Source organism: Mustelus asterias, chromosome 7 (genome assembly GCF_964213995.1).
Source record: "Mustelus asterias chromosome 7, sMusAst1.hap1.1, whole genome shotgun sequence".
In the NCBI taxonomy this organism is placed as follows: domain Eukaryota; kingdom Metazoa; phylum Chordata; class Chondrichthyes; order Carcharhiniformes; family Triakidae; genus Mustelus; species Mustelus asterias.
The window spans coordinates 86,489,305-86,508,235 of record NC_135807.1 but is presented as its reverse complement, the minus strand read 5'-3'; the positions used below and the strand labels follow the sequence as shown (position 1 = coordinate 86,508,235).

The 18,931-nt window shown below is 43.4% G+C and overlaps 1 protein-coding gene across 4 annotated transcripts in view; it reads left to right on the top strand.

Annotated features, from left to right (window-relative positions):
• Positions 1-18,931, top strand: part of LOC144495835 (lethal(3)malignant brain tumor-like protein 4) — a 316,415-nt gene that overhangs the window by 163,771 nt on the left and 133,713 nt on the right. For all 4 annotated transcript variants that reach the window (XM_078216430.1, XM_078216429.1, XM_078216428.1 and 1 more), the window contains one exon: positions 18,017-18,131. In XM_078216430.1, coding sequence (XP_078072556.1) covers positions 18,017-18,131 — 115 coding nt within the window. The remainder of the gene's footprint in view (positions 1-18,016; positions 18,132-18,931) is intronic.

Sequence of the window (18,931 nt, the reverse complement as noted above, 5' to 3'; positions counted from 1 at the left end):
GCACTGCTGCCTCACAGCGCCTGGGACCCGGGTTCATTTCCGGCCTTGTGTGACTGTGTAGAGTTTGCGCATCCTCCTCGTGTCTGTATGGGTTTCCTCCCGGTGCTCCGGTTTCCTTCCACACTCCAAAAATGTGCAGGTTAGGTGGATTGGCCATGCCAAATTGCCCCTTAGTGTCCCGAGCTGTGTAGGTTAGAGGGATTAACTAAGTAAATACATGGGCTTACGGGGATAGGGCCTGGGTAAGATGCTCTATCAGAGAGTCAGTGCAGAATCGATGGGCCAAATGGCGGCCTTCTGCACTGTATGATTCTATGATTTTATGAACTGGCAATGAAAACACAAGTTGTAAAATACAATTCAAAATGGACAATTTGTAAATCAGTCCAATTTTAGAACAGCCAGCAGTAGCAAAAGGGCAAAACCAAATAAATCAGTTCAAAATACTTCTCAAAATCATTTCAACCAATATCTTGCCCATGTGAGCAGACAAAATTCCCAAAATGTCAGTGTTACTCTCTGCTAACTAACAGTGTACTATAAATCATAGGCTGCCATTTCTATTGCTTCTTTACTGAATTTAATCACGGGCAGCATGCTAGCACAGTGGTTAGCACTGCTGCTTCACAGCTCCAGGGACCTGGGTTCGATTCCCAGCTTGGGCCACTGTCTGTGTGGAGCTTGCACATTCTCCTTGTGTCTGCGTGGGTTTCCTCCGGGTGCTCCGGTTTCCTCCCACAGTCCAAAGATGTGTGGGTTAGGTCGATTGGCCATGCTAAAAATTGCCCCTTAGTGTCCTGAGATGCGTAGGTTAGAAGGATTAGCGGGTAAATATGTAGGGATATGGGGGTAGGGCCTGGGTGGGATTGTGGTCGGTGCAGAATCGATGGGCCCAATGGCCTCTTTCTGCACTGTTGGGTTTCTATGATTCTATGATTCTACATCACAGTTCAGGTTTTGATTGGTCTTACAGTGTTCTAAGATTTCTTTATGTCTGACAGAAAAGCTGGACATTTAACAGAATTTGCCAGTGCTTGCTGATTATAAGCAGTCCCACTCCCTTTCAAGAATGTGAAAGTCTTGAGGAAAAAAAACAGTTTCAATAACCATCTTGCCCTCTGACCCATTCAAACCATGAGCTATTAAATTTGTAACATCATTTAAAACAAAATACATAATTCCTCAAAATCGCTGAATGCTTTTCAGAAATCCTTGCACGAGCCTACTATTCCCAGTGCTGCCTTTCCTTCTGGATCTTTTGTTCTGCTACATTTTCAGAATTACATGACTTTACAGGTGGTAGATTGTGTATAATACATCTGCTGAGTTATTTAAAGCCCATGGGATTAGAGGAACAGCGGCAGTGTGGATCTAAAATTGACTAAGAAAACAGAGAGTTGTGATTGTTTTTCAGACTGGAGGGAAGTAAAGTATAGTGGTATTCCCCAGGAGTCTGCATGAAGACCCCTGCTGGTTCTGATGTATTTTAAACTTCGATATACAGGATAATGATTTCAGAATTTGCAAGTAACGCAAAATGTAGCAAAGCAGTGAATCTAAAACCTTCTGTGGTTGACAGATCCCTTCTGAAATGGATAAAGAATCAGAGACCCTCTCACCTCCACCCCCTCCCCCGGCTGAACAAATGACCATATACAGTGAACCCACTGGAGGAGCCAGCAACTTCTGGATTTCCGTGTTTATCTGTGCATGTCAGACTCCCAAATTTGCTGCCAGTTTGAGTGGGATGATGATGGCAAGACTGCTATCCGGACTATCCAAGTTCTGCATGTGCAGAGGGTTTTAATAATACTTAGAACAAAATGAATGTTTGCATGAAGATATTTGCTTACAGATCATTTAGAAATAAAGCAATCTTTGTACCATTTTGAGCACACCCCCACCAGGATAACGCTGCATTGCACATGTGGCACCTGCATTCCGTTCCCATCTCCTGCTTTGCATCAGGCCAGCCTCTGGCTGCATACATCATCCACCCATAAGGCCTGTATGCCTGGTAAGCACTTTCACGTTATTTCATTGTGGCCCTGAAAAATCTTTGTGGATCCCAGTTTGAGGAGTGGTTCAGTAACCAAAGTGGAGGACAGTAACAGACTTCAGGAGGGCACAGACTGGTGAAATGGGCAGACACGTGATAGATGAAATTTAATGCAGAGAAATTGTACAAATGGTACAATTTTAGGGCATGCCAGAACTGAGAGAGCAGGGAATATATGTGCAGAAATATTTTAAACAGTTAGGACAAGTTGAGAAGGCTTCTGAAAAAGCAGAGGGGACTCTGGTCTACTAATATAGGCATGGAGTTTAAAAGCAAGGGAGTGACACCAAACATTTATCTAAAATATTGCATTGACCTCAGCTGGAGTGTTGTGTTCCATTCTGACATCCACACTTGAGAAAGAATGTTAAGGCCTTAGGGAGGGTGCAAAAGAGATTTACTAGAATTGGACCAGGAGAAAGGATGTCAGTTATATGTCGAACATGAGGATTAGCAGCAGGGGGAGGCAATTAGGCATTTTAAGCCTGCTCCACTATTCAGTAAGATCATGGTCTCAATTCCACTTTCTAACTCTTGATTCCCTTATTATTCAAAAAAATCTATCTAACTCAACCTTGAACATATTCAATGAACCAGCCTCCAATAGAATTCCACAGATTAGTAACCCCCTGAAAGAAAAAAATACTCATCTCAGTCATGAGAAACCCCCAATTTATAAACCTTGTCCCCTAGTTCTTGACTGTCCGACATGGGGAAGCATCCCCACCCTGTCAAGCCCCTCCCTTATGTTTCAATAATATCACTTCTCATTCTTCTAAACTCTATAATAGGTATAGGTCCCAGCTGCTCAACCCTTCCTCATAACATAACCCCTTCGTCCCAAGAATCAGTCGAGTGAACCTTCTCTAAGCTGCTTCTAATGCAGTTATGTTCTTTCTTCAGTCAGGGGATCAAAACTGTACACAGTACTCCAGATGCAGTCTCACAAAGACCTTGTGCAGATGTAGCAGCATTTCCCTACTTTTACACTAGATTCAGTTTGCATTAAACACTAACACTGTGTTGGCTTTCCTAAGCTAACGTTTTGCGATTCAGAATTTGGAGAAGCTGAGTTTTGTTCTCTTCAGAGCAGAGAAGGGAGGGGCAGATTTAATAGCGATGTCTGAAATCCTGAATGGTTTTGACAGAGTTCTTTCCAATAAGCAGTGGTCTTAGTTTTAATGTGGTTTGTGAAGGTGCTAGAGGCGACATTGCAATACATTTCCAATGCAGTGATTTATGATAATCTGGAATGCATTGCCTTATTGGATGGTGGATGCAGATTCAAGAGTAACATTGAAGCGGAATTGAATAGCTACTTCAAAGGAAATAATTTACAGAACTGTGGGCAAAAAGCAGGTAAATGGGAGTAATGGGATTGCTCCACTCAAGAACTAGCACCTGACGGGCTGCAGCATACTATGATAATGGGGTTAGTTGGCAGGGGAACTTGGCAATTTTAAGATATGCAGAATTTAGACAATCTTTTGACCAAGTTTCACGTGAGTAGGTAGAAGTGCATAGAATAAGAGGTTACATTTGAAGTGCATAATTCACTGGTTGAAGCAAAGGACATAGTAGTTATTAAGAAAGCAGTACCAATATACAAATAAATAACCAACAGAGTACTGCAGGAATCAAGTTTGAGTTCATTGTTTTTAATAATTTCCAATAAGTTGGGACAAGGGAAGGAACAGAACTCAGCAAAGTTTATATTGTATAGAATATAGATGTCATTTATAAATGATTTGAACATTTTGGGCAATTCTGCCGAAAAGTCAGAGATGTTACTAATATTGAGAAATGTGGAACCAGGAAGTTGGGAAGGACAACCAACAGTGGAAGTACCAAATAAATGAGAGTGGTCTTCAGGAACATATAGTGGAGAAAAAAATCTGTCGTTTTATTAAAAATACCTATAAACTATCAGCACAGTGTCAATAGTGGTCAGCAAGGCAAATAGGATCCTTATATAGCATGAGGGATAGAGTACAGGTCTTAAGATAGTAGTTAATTTGTAGCAGACAATGCTTTTCTCCCATCTTGAGCATTATGTATATTCTATGAATGTTGATGTTCAGAGTGACTTGGGCGTTAGCATCCGAGGAACACAAAATTAGCATGCAGGCACAATGAGCAGTTAGAAACTCAAATGGTGTACTGGCCTTTATTGTACCTTGATTGGAGTACAAGAATAAGGAGGTCTTGCTACAATTGCACGGGGGCTTGCTGAGACACTACCTTGAATACTGAGTGTGGTTTTAGCCTCCTTATTTAGGAAAGGGTAAATTTGCATTGCAAGGGATGCAGCAACAGTTCACTGAATTGGTTCCTGGAAGGAGAAATTTGTCCTATAGTGAGAGGCTAAGTAAATTGGGCCTAAACGCTCTGGAATTTAGCAGAATGAAGGTCAATTTTATTGAATAGTACCAGATTTTGAAGGGGCTTGACAGGGTAGATGCTGAGAGGTTATTTCCCTAGACTAGGGAATCTAGGTACAGTCTCTGGACACAGGGCTGGCCATTTAGATCTGAGATGAGGAGAAATTTCTTCACTCGAGAGGGTTGCGTTTCTTTGGGATTCTATACCCGGCGTGTTGTGGACGTACCATTACTGAATGTATTAAAGGCTGAGATAGATTTTTGAACACTTGGGATCAAGTGAAATTGTGGGAAAATTGATTGAAGACCAATGATCAGCCATAATTGTGCTAAATGACAGAGCAGATTCAATGGAATATATGGTTTATGTTTGCTCCTATTTCTTACGTTCTTAGCATCGCAATGTGAACATAGATTTGTTTTATACAAAAGCGGCATCATGTTTCTAGCTTGGGGATGTCATTGGCTAATTCAAGAATCAGCTCATTTGCCTCTTGATGGCAATTCCTCCACTAAAGAGCCCACTGTTCTTCTCCAGGTACTGATCCACCCTAAATCATTGCAATTTATTGGAGGTGGCCAGATTCATTAACATCTTTGCAATGCTTTGCATTGAATAGTCATAAGGAGTACTGTCTACTGCCTTTGCAGTAGACAGTACTCTTAGCCTGACATGTGATTCTATATAACTAAACATTGAAAGTGGAATCACAAACCAACAAAGTACAGAACTCAAGACCTAAAGACCCTTCATTAAATATAAGAGAGGAGTATGTTGCAAGTGAGAGCAGTTTTTGTTGGAATCGTTCCATCAGCAAGAGATGATTAACATGAAGCAAACAGTCCATTTAAGTGGAGTGTCTTCATTTGACGCACTTTGGCTGATAGTTGAGAAGGCCAGTCATTGAGAGACAGGTTCTGCCACAAGCACTGCACATGAAGCTGCCAAGTGACATTGTGTGATGCTGTTTTCAACGTTGGTGCCTCGAAACAAGCTGCTGCAGTCACTGGCCATTGTAATGCATGCTAGGCCAGAGGAAGTGTTGCCATTTAACTCTTTAACAAGCTAATGACTCCCAGGTGAAATAGTCAGTGTTTAGGGCCAAAATGTCACTCTTGCAAGGATCCTTGAAGCAGAGCCATGAGCACCTTACTGGACATCTGGTTCCCGGAACTTCACCAGATGGAAGGTTCTTGGTATGTAACCGTTTGCTATCCTGCCAATGTGCTTGATCCTCTCATTTGTTTAAATGAGAGTGGTACAGTTGACCTAATTAGATGGAATAGAAAATGCAGCTTCTGTAGGTTTGCTTTTGCAGCCCATGTAGCATTTTAATTGTCAACCTTTTATTTATCTAGGCTAAGGCAAAAATATATTCAGGTCAATTTGGCACAGCCTCAGTTAGTAAAATTTTGCTAATCAATTGATGTATTTAATAATAGCATTAACAAAGAATGTAATGAGGAATGAAAAAAAATTGTCTGCACTTAATGTCATTTGCTGCAACCGATACCATTCATACATGATGGGTTCAGCTATTATTTGCAGTTGTGGGTCCAATTAGAATATGAACCAAAAGTAAACATAAAATCAAGACACAGTTTGATTTACTTTTCAAATGGAACAGAACTGTCTTCATCACATACAGATAATGTGCTCGATGGGCTGAATGGCCTCCTTCTGCACTGTAGGATTCTATGATCCTATGACACTAGCATTTTGGAAGAAATAATGTAGGGAGGAGTTATACAATAAATGGCAGAGTCATCAGGAGTATAGAAACACAGAGGGACCTAGGTGTGCAAGTCCACAAATCCTTGAAGGTGGCAACACAGGTGGAGAAGGTGGTGAAGAAGGCATATGGTATGCTTGCCTTTATAGGACGGGGTATAGAGTATAAAAGCTGGAGTCTGATGATGCAGCTGTATAGAATGCTGGTTAGGCCACATTTGGAGTACTGCGTCCAGTTCTGGTCACCACACTACCAGAAGGACATGGAGGCGTTAGAGAGAGTGCAGAGAAGGTTTACCAGGATGTTGCCTGGTATGGAGGGTCTTAGCTATGAGGAGAGATTGGGTAAACTGGGGTTGTTCTCCCTGGAAAGACGGAGAATGAGGGGAGATCTAATAGAGGTGTACAAGATTATGAAGGGTATAGATAGGGTGAACAGTGGGAAGCTTTTTCCCAGGTCGGAGGTGACGATCACGAGGGGTCACGGGCTCAAGGTGAGAGGGGCGAAGTATAACTCAGATATCAGAGGGACGTTTTTTACACAGAGGGTGGTGGGGGCCTGGAATGCGCTGCCAAGTAGGGTGGTGGAGGCAGGCACGCTGACATCGTTTAAGACTTACCTGGATAGTCACATGAGCAGCCTGGGAATGGAGGGATACAAACGATTGGTCTAGTTGGACCAAGGAGCGGCACAGGCTTGGAGGGCCGAAGGGCCTGTTTCCTGTGCTGTACTGTTCTTTGTTCTTTGTTTATACTAATGGGGAGGTGATGGCGTAGTGGTATTATCGCTAGACAATTAATCCAGAAACTCAGCTAATGTTCTGGGGACCTGAGTTCGCCACAGCAGATGGTGGAATTTGAGTTCAGTAAAAAAAAATCTGGAATTAAGAATCCACTGATGACCATGAACCCATCTAGTTCACTAATGTTCTTTCGGGAAGGAAATCTGCTGTCCTGACCTGGTCTGGCCTACATGTAAATCCAGAGCCCCAGCAATGTGGTTGACTCTCAACTGCCCTCTGAACAAGGGCAACTCGGGATGGGCAATAAATGCTGGCCAGCCAGCGACACCTATGTCCCACAAATTAAAAAAAATGTAAACTGCTCTGATGTAATCTCGTTAAAATTGGATTGAAAATTTAATTTAATCAATCTGTTATTGAGCACTGATAGTAAGAAGTGATAGTAAGATAGAAGTGATTGAAAGGCATAGTGAGAAGGTTGGTTGTCACTAAAGATGTGATTTGAATTTTCCACCATTTAATTTTCTTTCTCCTTGCATATGATAAACACACTTGTATTGGCTAAGTATGAGTGCATTATTGAAAAAGATCAAATAAAATAAAGGAATTTACAGCCCCTCCCTCTTTTATAGACATCTTTTATTAAGGGTGTGGCCTGAAAACCTTGTCTCGATCTCTATCAGTGCCATTCTGTAACTGGTTTCAAGGAGTTGCACAGTGTTGGAAACTTAACTTTAATTGTACCAATCTCCTCGCAAAGAATTGTACAGGCTCTGTGCATATGACTTTGTCCATTGTGGAGTTTTTAGAACAATCTCCTGTTCAACCATGTAAAAGGGAGGAGATAGCTAAAGTAAACATTTGTCTTTTAGAGGCAGGGATAGAAAAATTATCCTGGGGAATGAGGAAATGGCATAAACGCTGAAAAATATTTTGCCTGTCTTCACAATATTGCATACCAGAAATAGAGGGTAACTGAGAGACTAATAAGAGTGAAGAACTTAGTGTAATTACTATCAGCAGAGAATAAATATTGGAGAAACTTAAGGAACTAAGGTCCAACAAATCACCAGAACCTGATGGCCTGCATTCAAGTGTTCAAAACAAAGTAGCTTCAGAGCCAGTGGGTGCTCTTGTTATGATTATCCAAAATTCCCTGGATTCTAGAATGGTCTACACATCTCATTGAACCATGGTTGGTCCCTTGGCTTAATGATAATGGTAGATTGGAGGATATGCCATGCTGTCAGGCTACAGTCTGTGGTTGACTACAATTCTGTTGCTGCTTATGCCCACAGTGCCTCTTGGATGTCCAGTTTTGCGCTAGTAGATCAGTCCTAAATCTATCACCATATAGATTTAGTACCATGTGATAGTACCACACAACATGAGGGTCCAGAGTGTGAAACAGAATTTTGTCTCCACAAGAACTGTGCAGTGGTCACTCCGACCAGTAGTCATGGGCAGATGCATTTGCGAACGGTAGACCGATGAGGATGAAGTCAGTTAAGTTTTCTTGGTGTTCTCAGCATTTGGTGCAAGCCCAGTCTGGCAGCTTTGTCGTTTGTCAGTACTTGGCCAGGTCCATCAATAGTGGTGCTGTAAAACTACAGGGATACTGATGTCCCTGATCCAGCGAACATTTTGTGCTCTTGCTACCCTCAGTGCTTCTTCCAAATGGTGCATGAAGGAATACTGACTCTTCAACTGAGGGAGGGCAGTAATCAACAGGGGGTTTCTTTGCCTGTGTTTGATCTTATTCCATGGGACATGAGGTTCACAGTCAAGCTGACTCCCACGTCTGCTCCCCCCTGACTGTGTGGCACTGTGCCTCTATCTTTGGCCCGTTTCCCTTGTCAGTGGGACAGGACACATCTGGAGATGATGATGAAGAGGTTTGGACGTTGGCCAAGAGGCATAAATATGACCAATGTCCAGCTGTTGCTTGACTTGTCTGTAGCACAGCTTTCCCAATTTTGGCACAAATCCCCAGATGTTCATGACTGAGTTGGGGAGTGCCTTTGTCACATTGGATGTCTCACTCGGACATTGTTGACTGATCCATCTGTAATGTTCTTTTTTGGAAGTGGTTTGAAACAACTGAGTGTCTTGCTAGGCCATTGCAGAGGGTAGATGAGAGTTGATCACATTGCTGTGGATCTGGAGTCACTTATCAGCCTGAAAGGGTAAGAACAGCAGATTTCCTCCCCAACAGGACATTTGTGGACTGGATGGGTTTTCATAACAGTGCAGTAATTTCATGGTCACTGTTACTGATATTAACTCTTCATTCCAGATTTTAATATTTAACCAAATTTAGGTTTTCCAGTTGCTATGGCTACAATATATCCGGGTTTCTGGAATACTTGTAGTAACAGAACCACTTTGTTAACATACCTATTGGTCATAGTGTATATACTGCTCAAATTTTATTACCCTACCTTTTGTCTCATGACACGTACAAATAGGAGCTTGTTGAATAAGACATGAGTGAAAACTCAGAATGCAGAATGCAGCACTAACCTGAAAACCTTTGGATGTTGCCTAATGAACAAACAAATCTTCCAGTACTCAAGAGATTTTTGAAAGTGTGACTCCCAGTGATCTTTTGTCAAGAAATTATGTTTTACGCCAATTTGGCAACCTGGATTGCTCGTGCCTGATAATGTTTGAGACAGGGTGACCAACTTTGGCCGAGAAAAAGGAACACTGCATCATAGGGATGCAGAATGAGGAACCCACACTTCCCTCCTGCCAAAGCTGAGCGATTCTGAGGAGAATGCCAGCTAGTGCTCCATCGCACATCTGCAGCAGCACAGTGCCACATGCACAACACAAAAGACTCAGACAAAGAAATCCAGGACAAAGTGCGTCCCTGAAAGGGCTGGCCCAAGTCGCAGTACAGAGAACCAAATATGGGACAGCCCAGAAAACCTGAGGTGTTTGGTCACCCTGGTTTGATGATCACTTCTTGGGAGCTCATTTTAATAAGGTTAGCGAGCTGTAGACAGCAATGGTGGTGGAGAGTAGGTGCTAAGTGGTGGTACAGCACGCCAGTTGAAGCTTTTGAAAATCAGTTGTTTGGTCCCTGAGAGGCTCCGAGATGGCCCGGAAAGACACAGTAGATGAATGGTAGTCGTGCAAGCCTGTGTTGGCAGCGGCCCGCAGCTGCAGGTGGAACGCCTGTTCTCCTGGCTGCACATAAAGATAAGTTTTAAAGTCAAAATACTTCAATGTGTAACTGGCTGCTGTGTACATAAAAACATCTGCAGAAAAGTGCAATCATTTATCTTAAAATAAAGGTTTAGCGTAAATGCATTGTGAATAGTATGCTGATAAGTAGATAGCATGTGTGGTTAACTTTATAAAATGAAATGAAGGTTGAAGATACATTCTTGGTTCTAGTGACATCAATTGTTGCTGTAAATGGTCTAAATACCTTATTACTTCTGTGTGAGTTGTTTCATGCTATCTCTCTCCTTTAAAACATTTCTTAAAAGCTACCTACAAGACCAAACTCCCCTAATATCTCCTTTGTTACTCGGTGTCAGATTTTGTTTGGTACACTCTTGTAAAGTGACATGGTAAGCTTTGCTACATAGAATCCCTACAGTGCAGAAGGAGGGCATTCGGCCCATCGAGTCTACACTGACCACAATCCCACCCAGGCCCTATTCCCCACACCCCACATATTCACCCTGCTAATCCCCATGATACTAGAGTCAATTTAGCATGGCCAATCAACCTAACCCACACATCTTTGAACTGTGGGAGGAAACTGGAGCACCCGGAGGAAACCCATGCAGACATGGGGAGAACATGCAGACTCCACACAGACAGTGACCCGAGGCTGGAGTTGAACCCGGGTCCCTGGCGCTATGAGGCAGCAGTGCTAACCACTGTGCCACCCAAAGATGTTATTTAAATGCAAGTTGTTGTTGTAAGGGCAGACTATCTGGTGTTTAACAGAAGTTCCCCCTCATAACCTCAGGGCAGTTGATGTCATATACATGGATTTTAGTAAGGCGTTTGATAAGGTCCCCCATGGTCGGCTTATGATGAAAGTGAGGAGGTGTGGGATAGAGGGAAAGTTGGCCGATTGGATAGGTAACTGGCTGTCTGACCGAAGACAGAGGGTGGTGGTCGATGGAAAATTTTCGGATTGGAGGCAGGTTGCTAGCGGTGTGCCGCAGGGATCAGTGCTTGGTCCTCTGCTCTTTGTGATTTTTATTAATGACTTAGAGGAGGGGGCTGAAGGGTGGATCAGTAAATTTGCTGATGACACCAAGATTGGTGGAGTAGTGGATGAGGTGGAGGGCTGTTGTAGGCTGCAAAGAGACATAGATAGGATGCAAAGCTGGGCTGAAAAATGGCAAATGGAGTTTAACCCTGATAAATGTGAGGTGATTCATTTTGGTAGGACAAATTTAAATGTGGATTACAGGGTCAAAGGTAGGGTTCTGAAGACTGTGGAGGAACAGAGAGATCTTGGGGTCCATATCCACAGATCTCTAAAGGTTGCCAGTCAAGTGGATAGAGCTGTGAAGAAGGCCTATAGTGTGTTAGCTTTTATTAACAGGGGGTTGGAGTTTAAGAGCCGTGGGGTTATGCTGCAACTGTACAGGACCTTGGTGAGACCACATTTGGAATACTGTGTGCAGTTCTGGTCACCTCACTATAAGAAGGATGTGGAAGCGCTGGAAAGAGTGCAGAGGAGATTTACCAGGATGCTGCCTGGTTTGGAGGGTAGGTCATATGAGGAAAGGTTGAGGGAGCTAGGGCTGTTCTCTCTGGAGCGGAGGAGGCTGAGGGGAGACTTAATAGAGGTGTATAAAATGATGAAGGGGATAGATAGAGTGAACGTTCAAAGACTATTTCCTCGGGTGGATGGAGCTATTACAAGGGGGCATAACTATAGGGTTCGTGGTGGGAGATACAGGACGGATATCAGAGGTAGGTTCTTTACGCAGAGAGTGGTTGGGGTGTGGAATGGACTGCCTGCAGTGATAGTGGAGTCAGACACTTTAGAAACATTTAAGCGGTTATTGGATAGGCACATGGAGCACACCAGGATGATAGGGAGTGGGATAGCTTGATCTTGGTTTCAGATAAAGCTCGGCACAATATCGTGGGCCGAAAGGCCTGTTCTGTGCTGTACTGTTCTATGTTCTATGTTCTAATACTGTTTGCTGGTAGCCTTTGATGGTATCTTTAAATGCATGCTCTGCCCAATTTCTCCCAAGGTATCACATATCAGGCCACTGCTTTGCATACTCAAGATACCTAATGCTTGGTTCAGGTGTGTGCCTTGCCAGCTGCCATTTTGATGGTTGGCATATTTCCAGCGTAAGCAGGTGGGATTGGCCATGGCATATTGCTACCCGAAAGACCTCCTCCAAACACTCAACAATGTCGGAAAACAGACATGACATAAACCATGTTTTTCCCCCGCTGTTCGGAAATCAGAAGACTTTTTCTGAAGTTTCTTCTGTCTGAGCAATAGTCAAATCGCAGCTTCAGTTTATTTCTGGATGTTCCTGGCTCTCACTTGCCAAGAAGTCCGTAGATTTATTTTAATGAGTTTAAACATAACAGTCACGTTGGATCTTGAAATGTTAAAATGTTACGTATTTGGACAAAATGTACTAAAATACAAATGAAAATCTTTACAGTTAATTATATTTGCAAAGCATCATCTTGCAGCAGTGTTGAACTGAGAATTGCTGTGAGCATCTGCTGACACTTAATCACTCCCTCTGTTTGAGCAGTAAGTTTTTCTCAGTTGTTTTAACAAGTTTGATCATGTTGCTCCTCGTGCAGTTATTAGTTAATCTGAAATAGTAATCTCATCTGTTTAAAAATAAAACTTTATAATTGATTGCATCCTAATATATGGGTTTTGCTCAGTGCTGAAGGAATGCTGCTGACTGTTCATTCTGCTTACAGCCGTTCACAGTTTTTTTTCTGGTCTCTTAGAATCATAGGATCCTTACAGTGCAAAAGGAGGCCATTCGGCTCATTGAGTCTGCATCAACTTTCCAATAGAGCACATACCCAGGCCCTACCCTCATAACCCCACGTATTTGCCCCGCTAATCGCCCTAATCTACTCACCCCAGGACACTAAGGGGCAATTCATCATGGCCAATGCACCGAACCTGCACATCTTTGAAGTGTGGGAGCACCCGGAGGAAACCCACGCAGACACTGGGAGAATGTGCAAATTCCACACAGTCACCCGAGGCTGGAATCAAACCCGGGGCCCGGCGCTGTGAGGCAGCAGTGCTAACCACTGTGCCTCCATGCCGCTCATGAAAGTAAACTCATGGTTCTGACATATCATTTCCAGGGTAATCAAAAGATTGAAGCATCTTCACTGAGACACACAAGGCCATACTTTGCAGTCCCCAAAACAGGACCAAGTGAAAGCAGGAAGGCAAAAAAAAGGATGCTGAATGGCACGGGCAGTAGTTCTGCCTCCATTCCTGCTGGCTGCCATTTTGTGGGGCGTGGTAGGGTTCTGAGCAGATCGCAGGTCTGTCCCTATCGAAAGGCCCAAGGTGAGATCTTGCAGGATGTTTACCGGGGTAGGTGGGCTTTGGAAGCCCTCCACAACTCTGCTTGGTGAGAAGAGGCAAGAACCACCATGGAGGCAGGACTGAAAGCCAGGAAACCTTTTGAAAGGGAAGTTAGAAGATTTCCAGGGGATTAATGGTGACATTGAATGCAAGTTAATGTTGAGGGAGATTGGTAAGGAAGGTGGTAGAGACAGATCCCATAGAAGGGCCAAATTTTGGCCAGGCATCAATTTTGATGGATCTTCTCAGAAGGCTGTACAGATCTACATTTATAAGTGCCAGTAACTGAGGCTCAGAAATCTTTGATCATCAGAGCTCTTGTAAAGAATGGTGGCCAAGACAGGCCTGTAGTTGTCTCTTGACTGGACACAATCTGAGCTGAATGCATTATTGTATGATTTGACTTGTATTCTATAGTTTTGTCTATGTAATTTAATGTTTATTGGTTTTGTTTAGTTCTTCATTGTATTGGTTAGAAAGGCTTATAGGATACGTTTCTCTCTTATGGCACTGTACATATTGCTTACCCATCCGTTTTCCTTTTCCAGTTTTGGCCCACCAAAAGTGAAAGCCTGTTCCATTAAATGTTGAGCAGACTAAGACACCAAGATCCATTTCAATTTCATCCTCAGCTATTTCAACATCAGTCATCAGGAATGCAGATTACCCAATTTACCGTTCTGCGTGCAGTATTTTACACCTTGCAACAAATTCAGTTTGCTGTTGTTGACGTATTCAGTTCATTATAGTTTTGAGTTTGCATTCCTTTGAATTCTAGATCAGTGCGAATTGCGCCATTTGCAAATGTAGCCAGTTGGGATTGAGATAGTATAGGCGGGACTTTACAGCCTCACTTGTGCGAGACCGGAAATTCCCGCCCAAGGTCAGCAGACATTTCCATTGTCCGCCCCTCGGCCGCTCCGGTTCCATGGTGGGCGGGGCAGTAGAATTCCGGCGGATATATCAAAATACTGAATCCTGAACCATCAAAATCAGCACCCCCCTTCCCCATCACTATATTAACAATATGGAGCTAAATCTGTGGTCCCTGAAAAGGGTCGAGGAGATCACAATGGATGGTTACCCCATGCATGTCCAATGTACTGCAGGTTGTACACCGACTTGTGCCAAGAATTTAATGGATCTGAGTAATAGTGCTTGCTACATGCAAAAACAGTCCTGTTCATTGGCTGCATCAGCAGGGAACTCATCTCATTACTTATTAACACGGTTTAAAACTAGCTTTCAGATCTTAAAGTTGCTCTGTCCCTGCTGGAGGTGCTGATAATTAGAATAGAGCTATGTAATAAAGAGCAATGGCTGAGCATGAGAGGAAAAAGAGTGTGCAGCAAGATGTTTCATGCTGCACTCAATGGGTGGGATTTTCCAGCCCTTCCTGCTGGTTGGATCTTCCAGTCCTGCCAAAGGGGACCCCCCCCCCAGGGCAAGTTATGCAAAACGCCTAGACTTCGGTGGGACCAGAAGATCCCATTGGTGACCAATGACCTGCTGCCACCACCACCGCAAAACACGCTGTGGGAAGAGGCAGGAACCTAGCTGAGTTCCTGCAGTGCATGGGTGTAAATGGTATACATGGCTGCTACTGTTCGCCAGTGGTGGAGGGACTGAATGTTTGTGGAAGGGATAACAAGTGGGTTGCTTTGTCCTGGATGGTGCCAAGCCTTTTGTTAAGAGCTGCACTCATCCAGGCAAGTGGAGAGTATTCCATTACACACCTGACTTGTGCCTTGTAGATTCTGGACAGACTTTGGGGAGTCAGGAGATGAGTTACTCGCTGCAGGATTCCTGGAAGTAGAAGTACTAGGACAGGCAAAGTATGGAAGACAGGCAGGAAGGGAATGCACAAAAATTATTAGTTTAAGTTTGCAAGCAATATTAACTTAATGTATAAATTTGAATAGGAATGTATATTTTGTGTTGGCTTTTATTTTATTGCGTTGTCGCCAACAAGATGATGTGACGGTGAATGACAGAGGAAAGGTAAGGAATGTGGGACTGTTGGTGAATGGGCAATTGGAGTTGAGGTTGGTGGTATCATACTTGGTTCTTCACACATAACCTGAGCAGAAAGGGGTTGTCTAGGTTGCTCCATCCCTTCCTCCTCCTCAGCTTCTCACCTGATAGGTGGTGACAAAGGCTGTTCCCTCAAGGTTGCAAGGTTGTGCAATCTGCAGCGGACCATCACAACTGTACCTCGCTCAGACAAGGTACTGCAGGACTCATGCACAACCATCCACAGAGTATAATCATTGTTTCAGGGCAACAGTGGCCTGCTTCATTAGGTTTCTTGTGATTGCTCTCATTGTTTATATGCTATGCACATTTGCATGGGTCGTGAATCAAAGTTATGAGCCATGTTGTCAGCAACCATCCTGTGTTTTGGTGTAATGGCTAAATAAAGCTGCCTAGAGGGTTGCTGAAGAATGACTACTTAATGCTGTCAGGATACTGGGTATTAATCTTTATGATGTGCTGTCTATGGTCAGTCAGCTGTACATTGAGGGAATGAAGAGTATTTCGCTTTCGGTATACAGCAAAGTTAACATGAAGTGTATGGAAAGCAATGTGTATGCTCATGTGTGGCACTCTGCACCATGGAGAATCCTGCAATCCTTGCAAACCCTTGAGTTGCTCAGCCTGCTTCTCTCTAGTGAGAAGACATGAAATGAAGTTCTGTCTTTGCAGAGAGAACCTTCCTAATGCACGCAGTTCATTGAGATGAAGATCTGTGGGATGGTCCCAATACTCAGCGGTAGCCTGAAAGCGCTAGGTGCACAAACATTCATAGCCCCAGTCAGCTTCACTGCCACTGGCAATGTGGTCCTTGCCCAGGCCTGAGACTGGAATTATGGCTGTAGCAGTTGGTAGGTTTCAGCAACAGTCATTTGAGTGAAGCGTAGAGGTCTCAAAAATTGGCTGTCGCTCTGTCCAGGTAGAAGAGTTAATAATCACCTAACACTCTGGACAGATATGGCCTAGTGCTGAGAGCCCTACTCCCCCTTCTGCTCCTTCCTCTTCCAGCAGCCTGCCCTGATCTATATAACCTCTGTTCATTCTCCTGGTCACGCCTGATTCCATGAGGAAAGACTACTCATGCACTCAGATCTGCGAGCAACTGGTTTGTGCAGAAACCTTGAAGGCAGCAAAATGCACCTCAGCACCTGCCTTATCATTTCCTTTTGGCTATTAAAACGTGAAACAACAATGGAAAGCACCAAAAATATGTACAAATTTGGCAACAGCCAGAAGAGAGAGACTGGCAATTAACCTGTAAGTAGCTAATGATGCTGAGTTTTCCTTTTTCGAAATGAATAATCAACAAAACAGTAAGGTTCTGTCAACACTCTCCTAAAGCAGTGTAACAACAGAATATAGACTTATAGAATCCTACAGTGCAGAAGGAGTCTATTTGCCCCATCAAGTCTGCACCAGCCACAATCCCACCCGAGCCCTATCCTTATCCCCATAACCCCATGCATTTACCCTTGCTAGTCCCCCTGACATTAAGGGGCAATTTAACATGGCCAATCTGCCTAACTTTGGACTGTGGGAGGAAACCGGAGCACCCGGACGAAAGCCACACAGGCATAGGGAGAATGTGCAGACTCCACACAGACAGTGACCCAAGCCGGGTCCCTGGCACTGAGGCAGCAGTGCTAACCACTGTGTCACTGTGCCGCCCTAACATAACTGGGTCATTCACAGATCTTCAGAGCGGCTGCTGAGATACATTGGATAATTTGCCGACATGAAAAGCAATGTAAGGTGATATTAATAGTGGGATTAGCATTTGTTAATTCTGCTTTTTCACTGAATTATTAATCCCTACTATTTTCCTGATGTTACCAATCCAAGGGACAAAAATAAAATCAATGGGAAAAACCATTGAGGCCATGAGTCAAAGGCTCTGTAAATTTCACATTGATGTGGAATGGGCAGAAACCCCAGGGATATCAGAGAGACTCGGTTGTTCTCGATCGTTGCCGCTTACAAAGTGGATGCCATTGGGGAGCTAAGACAAGGGCACAGATACTTAGTATTAAACCACTCTAGTGAACCAGGCAGGAACCAGTGTATTGATGGAGGTAGATTGGCACCAGTGAAGTGCTGCCTACCAGTCTCCGAATGAGTGGATGTGTGTTCCATGGCCAAGAGAGTGACATGAACCTGTGAGGAAGATTTTCTTTTACAGGCTAACTTTCTTGCTGAGGCATTTAGATGAACAAAATGGAGGTGGGGTGCTGGTCAGCCCACATTGGCAGGTGAGTGCTGGTAATGCCATCCTTGTTGCCGTTTTGATCACCCACCCCAGAGTAATTCAATACTGCAGTATCAGTCGGCATCTACAGTCGGTGGTGTGCTAGTAATGAATTTTAGCCCCAATGGTCATTAAATGTGTTAGTGATGGTGAGATTGTCTCTGTAACATAATTAGCATTTTGGGTGGGTTTTCAAAGGTATAGTCACAGTAAATTTTGAATACATTTTTCCTTTTCTCTTTCAGATCCATTTTGATGGGTGGAGTCATAATTACGATCTTTGGTTTGATGCGGATCACCCTGACATTCACCCTGCTGAGTGGTGTGCTAAGACCGGTCACCCACTGCAACCACCGCTTAGTAAGGACATTTTTAAAAACTTGCAGATTACATTTCACTTCCTATTTAGAGGGACAGATATGTTTTGCATAATGCAAAAGATATAAATCATTTAGTAAAATAAATCTTGACATTTACATTGAGCTACAATACTACATCAAGTGACATAGTATTGCCATTGTGAAATTACACGATTCAATCATCGGAGCTAACTAACCATTACTGTCCAGCTTGGCATCCCAGCCAGCAAATTGCACCATGTGGGAAAGACTCTAAAATTCACCTTGTTAGCACCTTATTGTAATATTTATCTGTATGCTCCCTGAGAATCTGGGCTATGAGATGGAGATTTGATTTGATTTATTATTGTCACATGTATTAGTATACAGTGAAAAGTATTGTTTCTTGTGTGCTCTACAGACAAAGCATACTGTTCATAGAGGAGGAAAGAAGAGGGTACAGCATGTAGTGCTACAGTCATAGCTAGAGTGTTGAGAAAGATTAACTTAATATGAGGTAGGTCCATTTAAAAGTCTGATGGCATCAGGGAAGAAGCTGTTCTTGAGTCAGTTGATGCGTGACTTCAGACTTTTGAATATTTTCCCTGACAGAAGAAGTTGGAAGAGAGTATGTCTGGGCTGCGTGGGGTCCTTGATTATGCTGGTTGCTTTTCCGAAGCAGCGGGATGCTTCGGAACAGCAACGTATTACGAGCCTCTTGGGATGGAGGTGACTCTCTTCTCAAGGTTCCAAGACCTGTGATGGAAGTGGCCCCCTTGACATCCTGATTCTGTAAAAATGAAGATTTTTGCAGGCATTTCT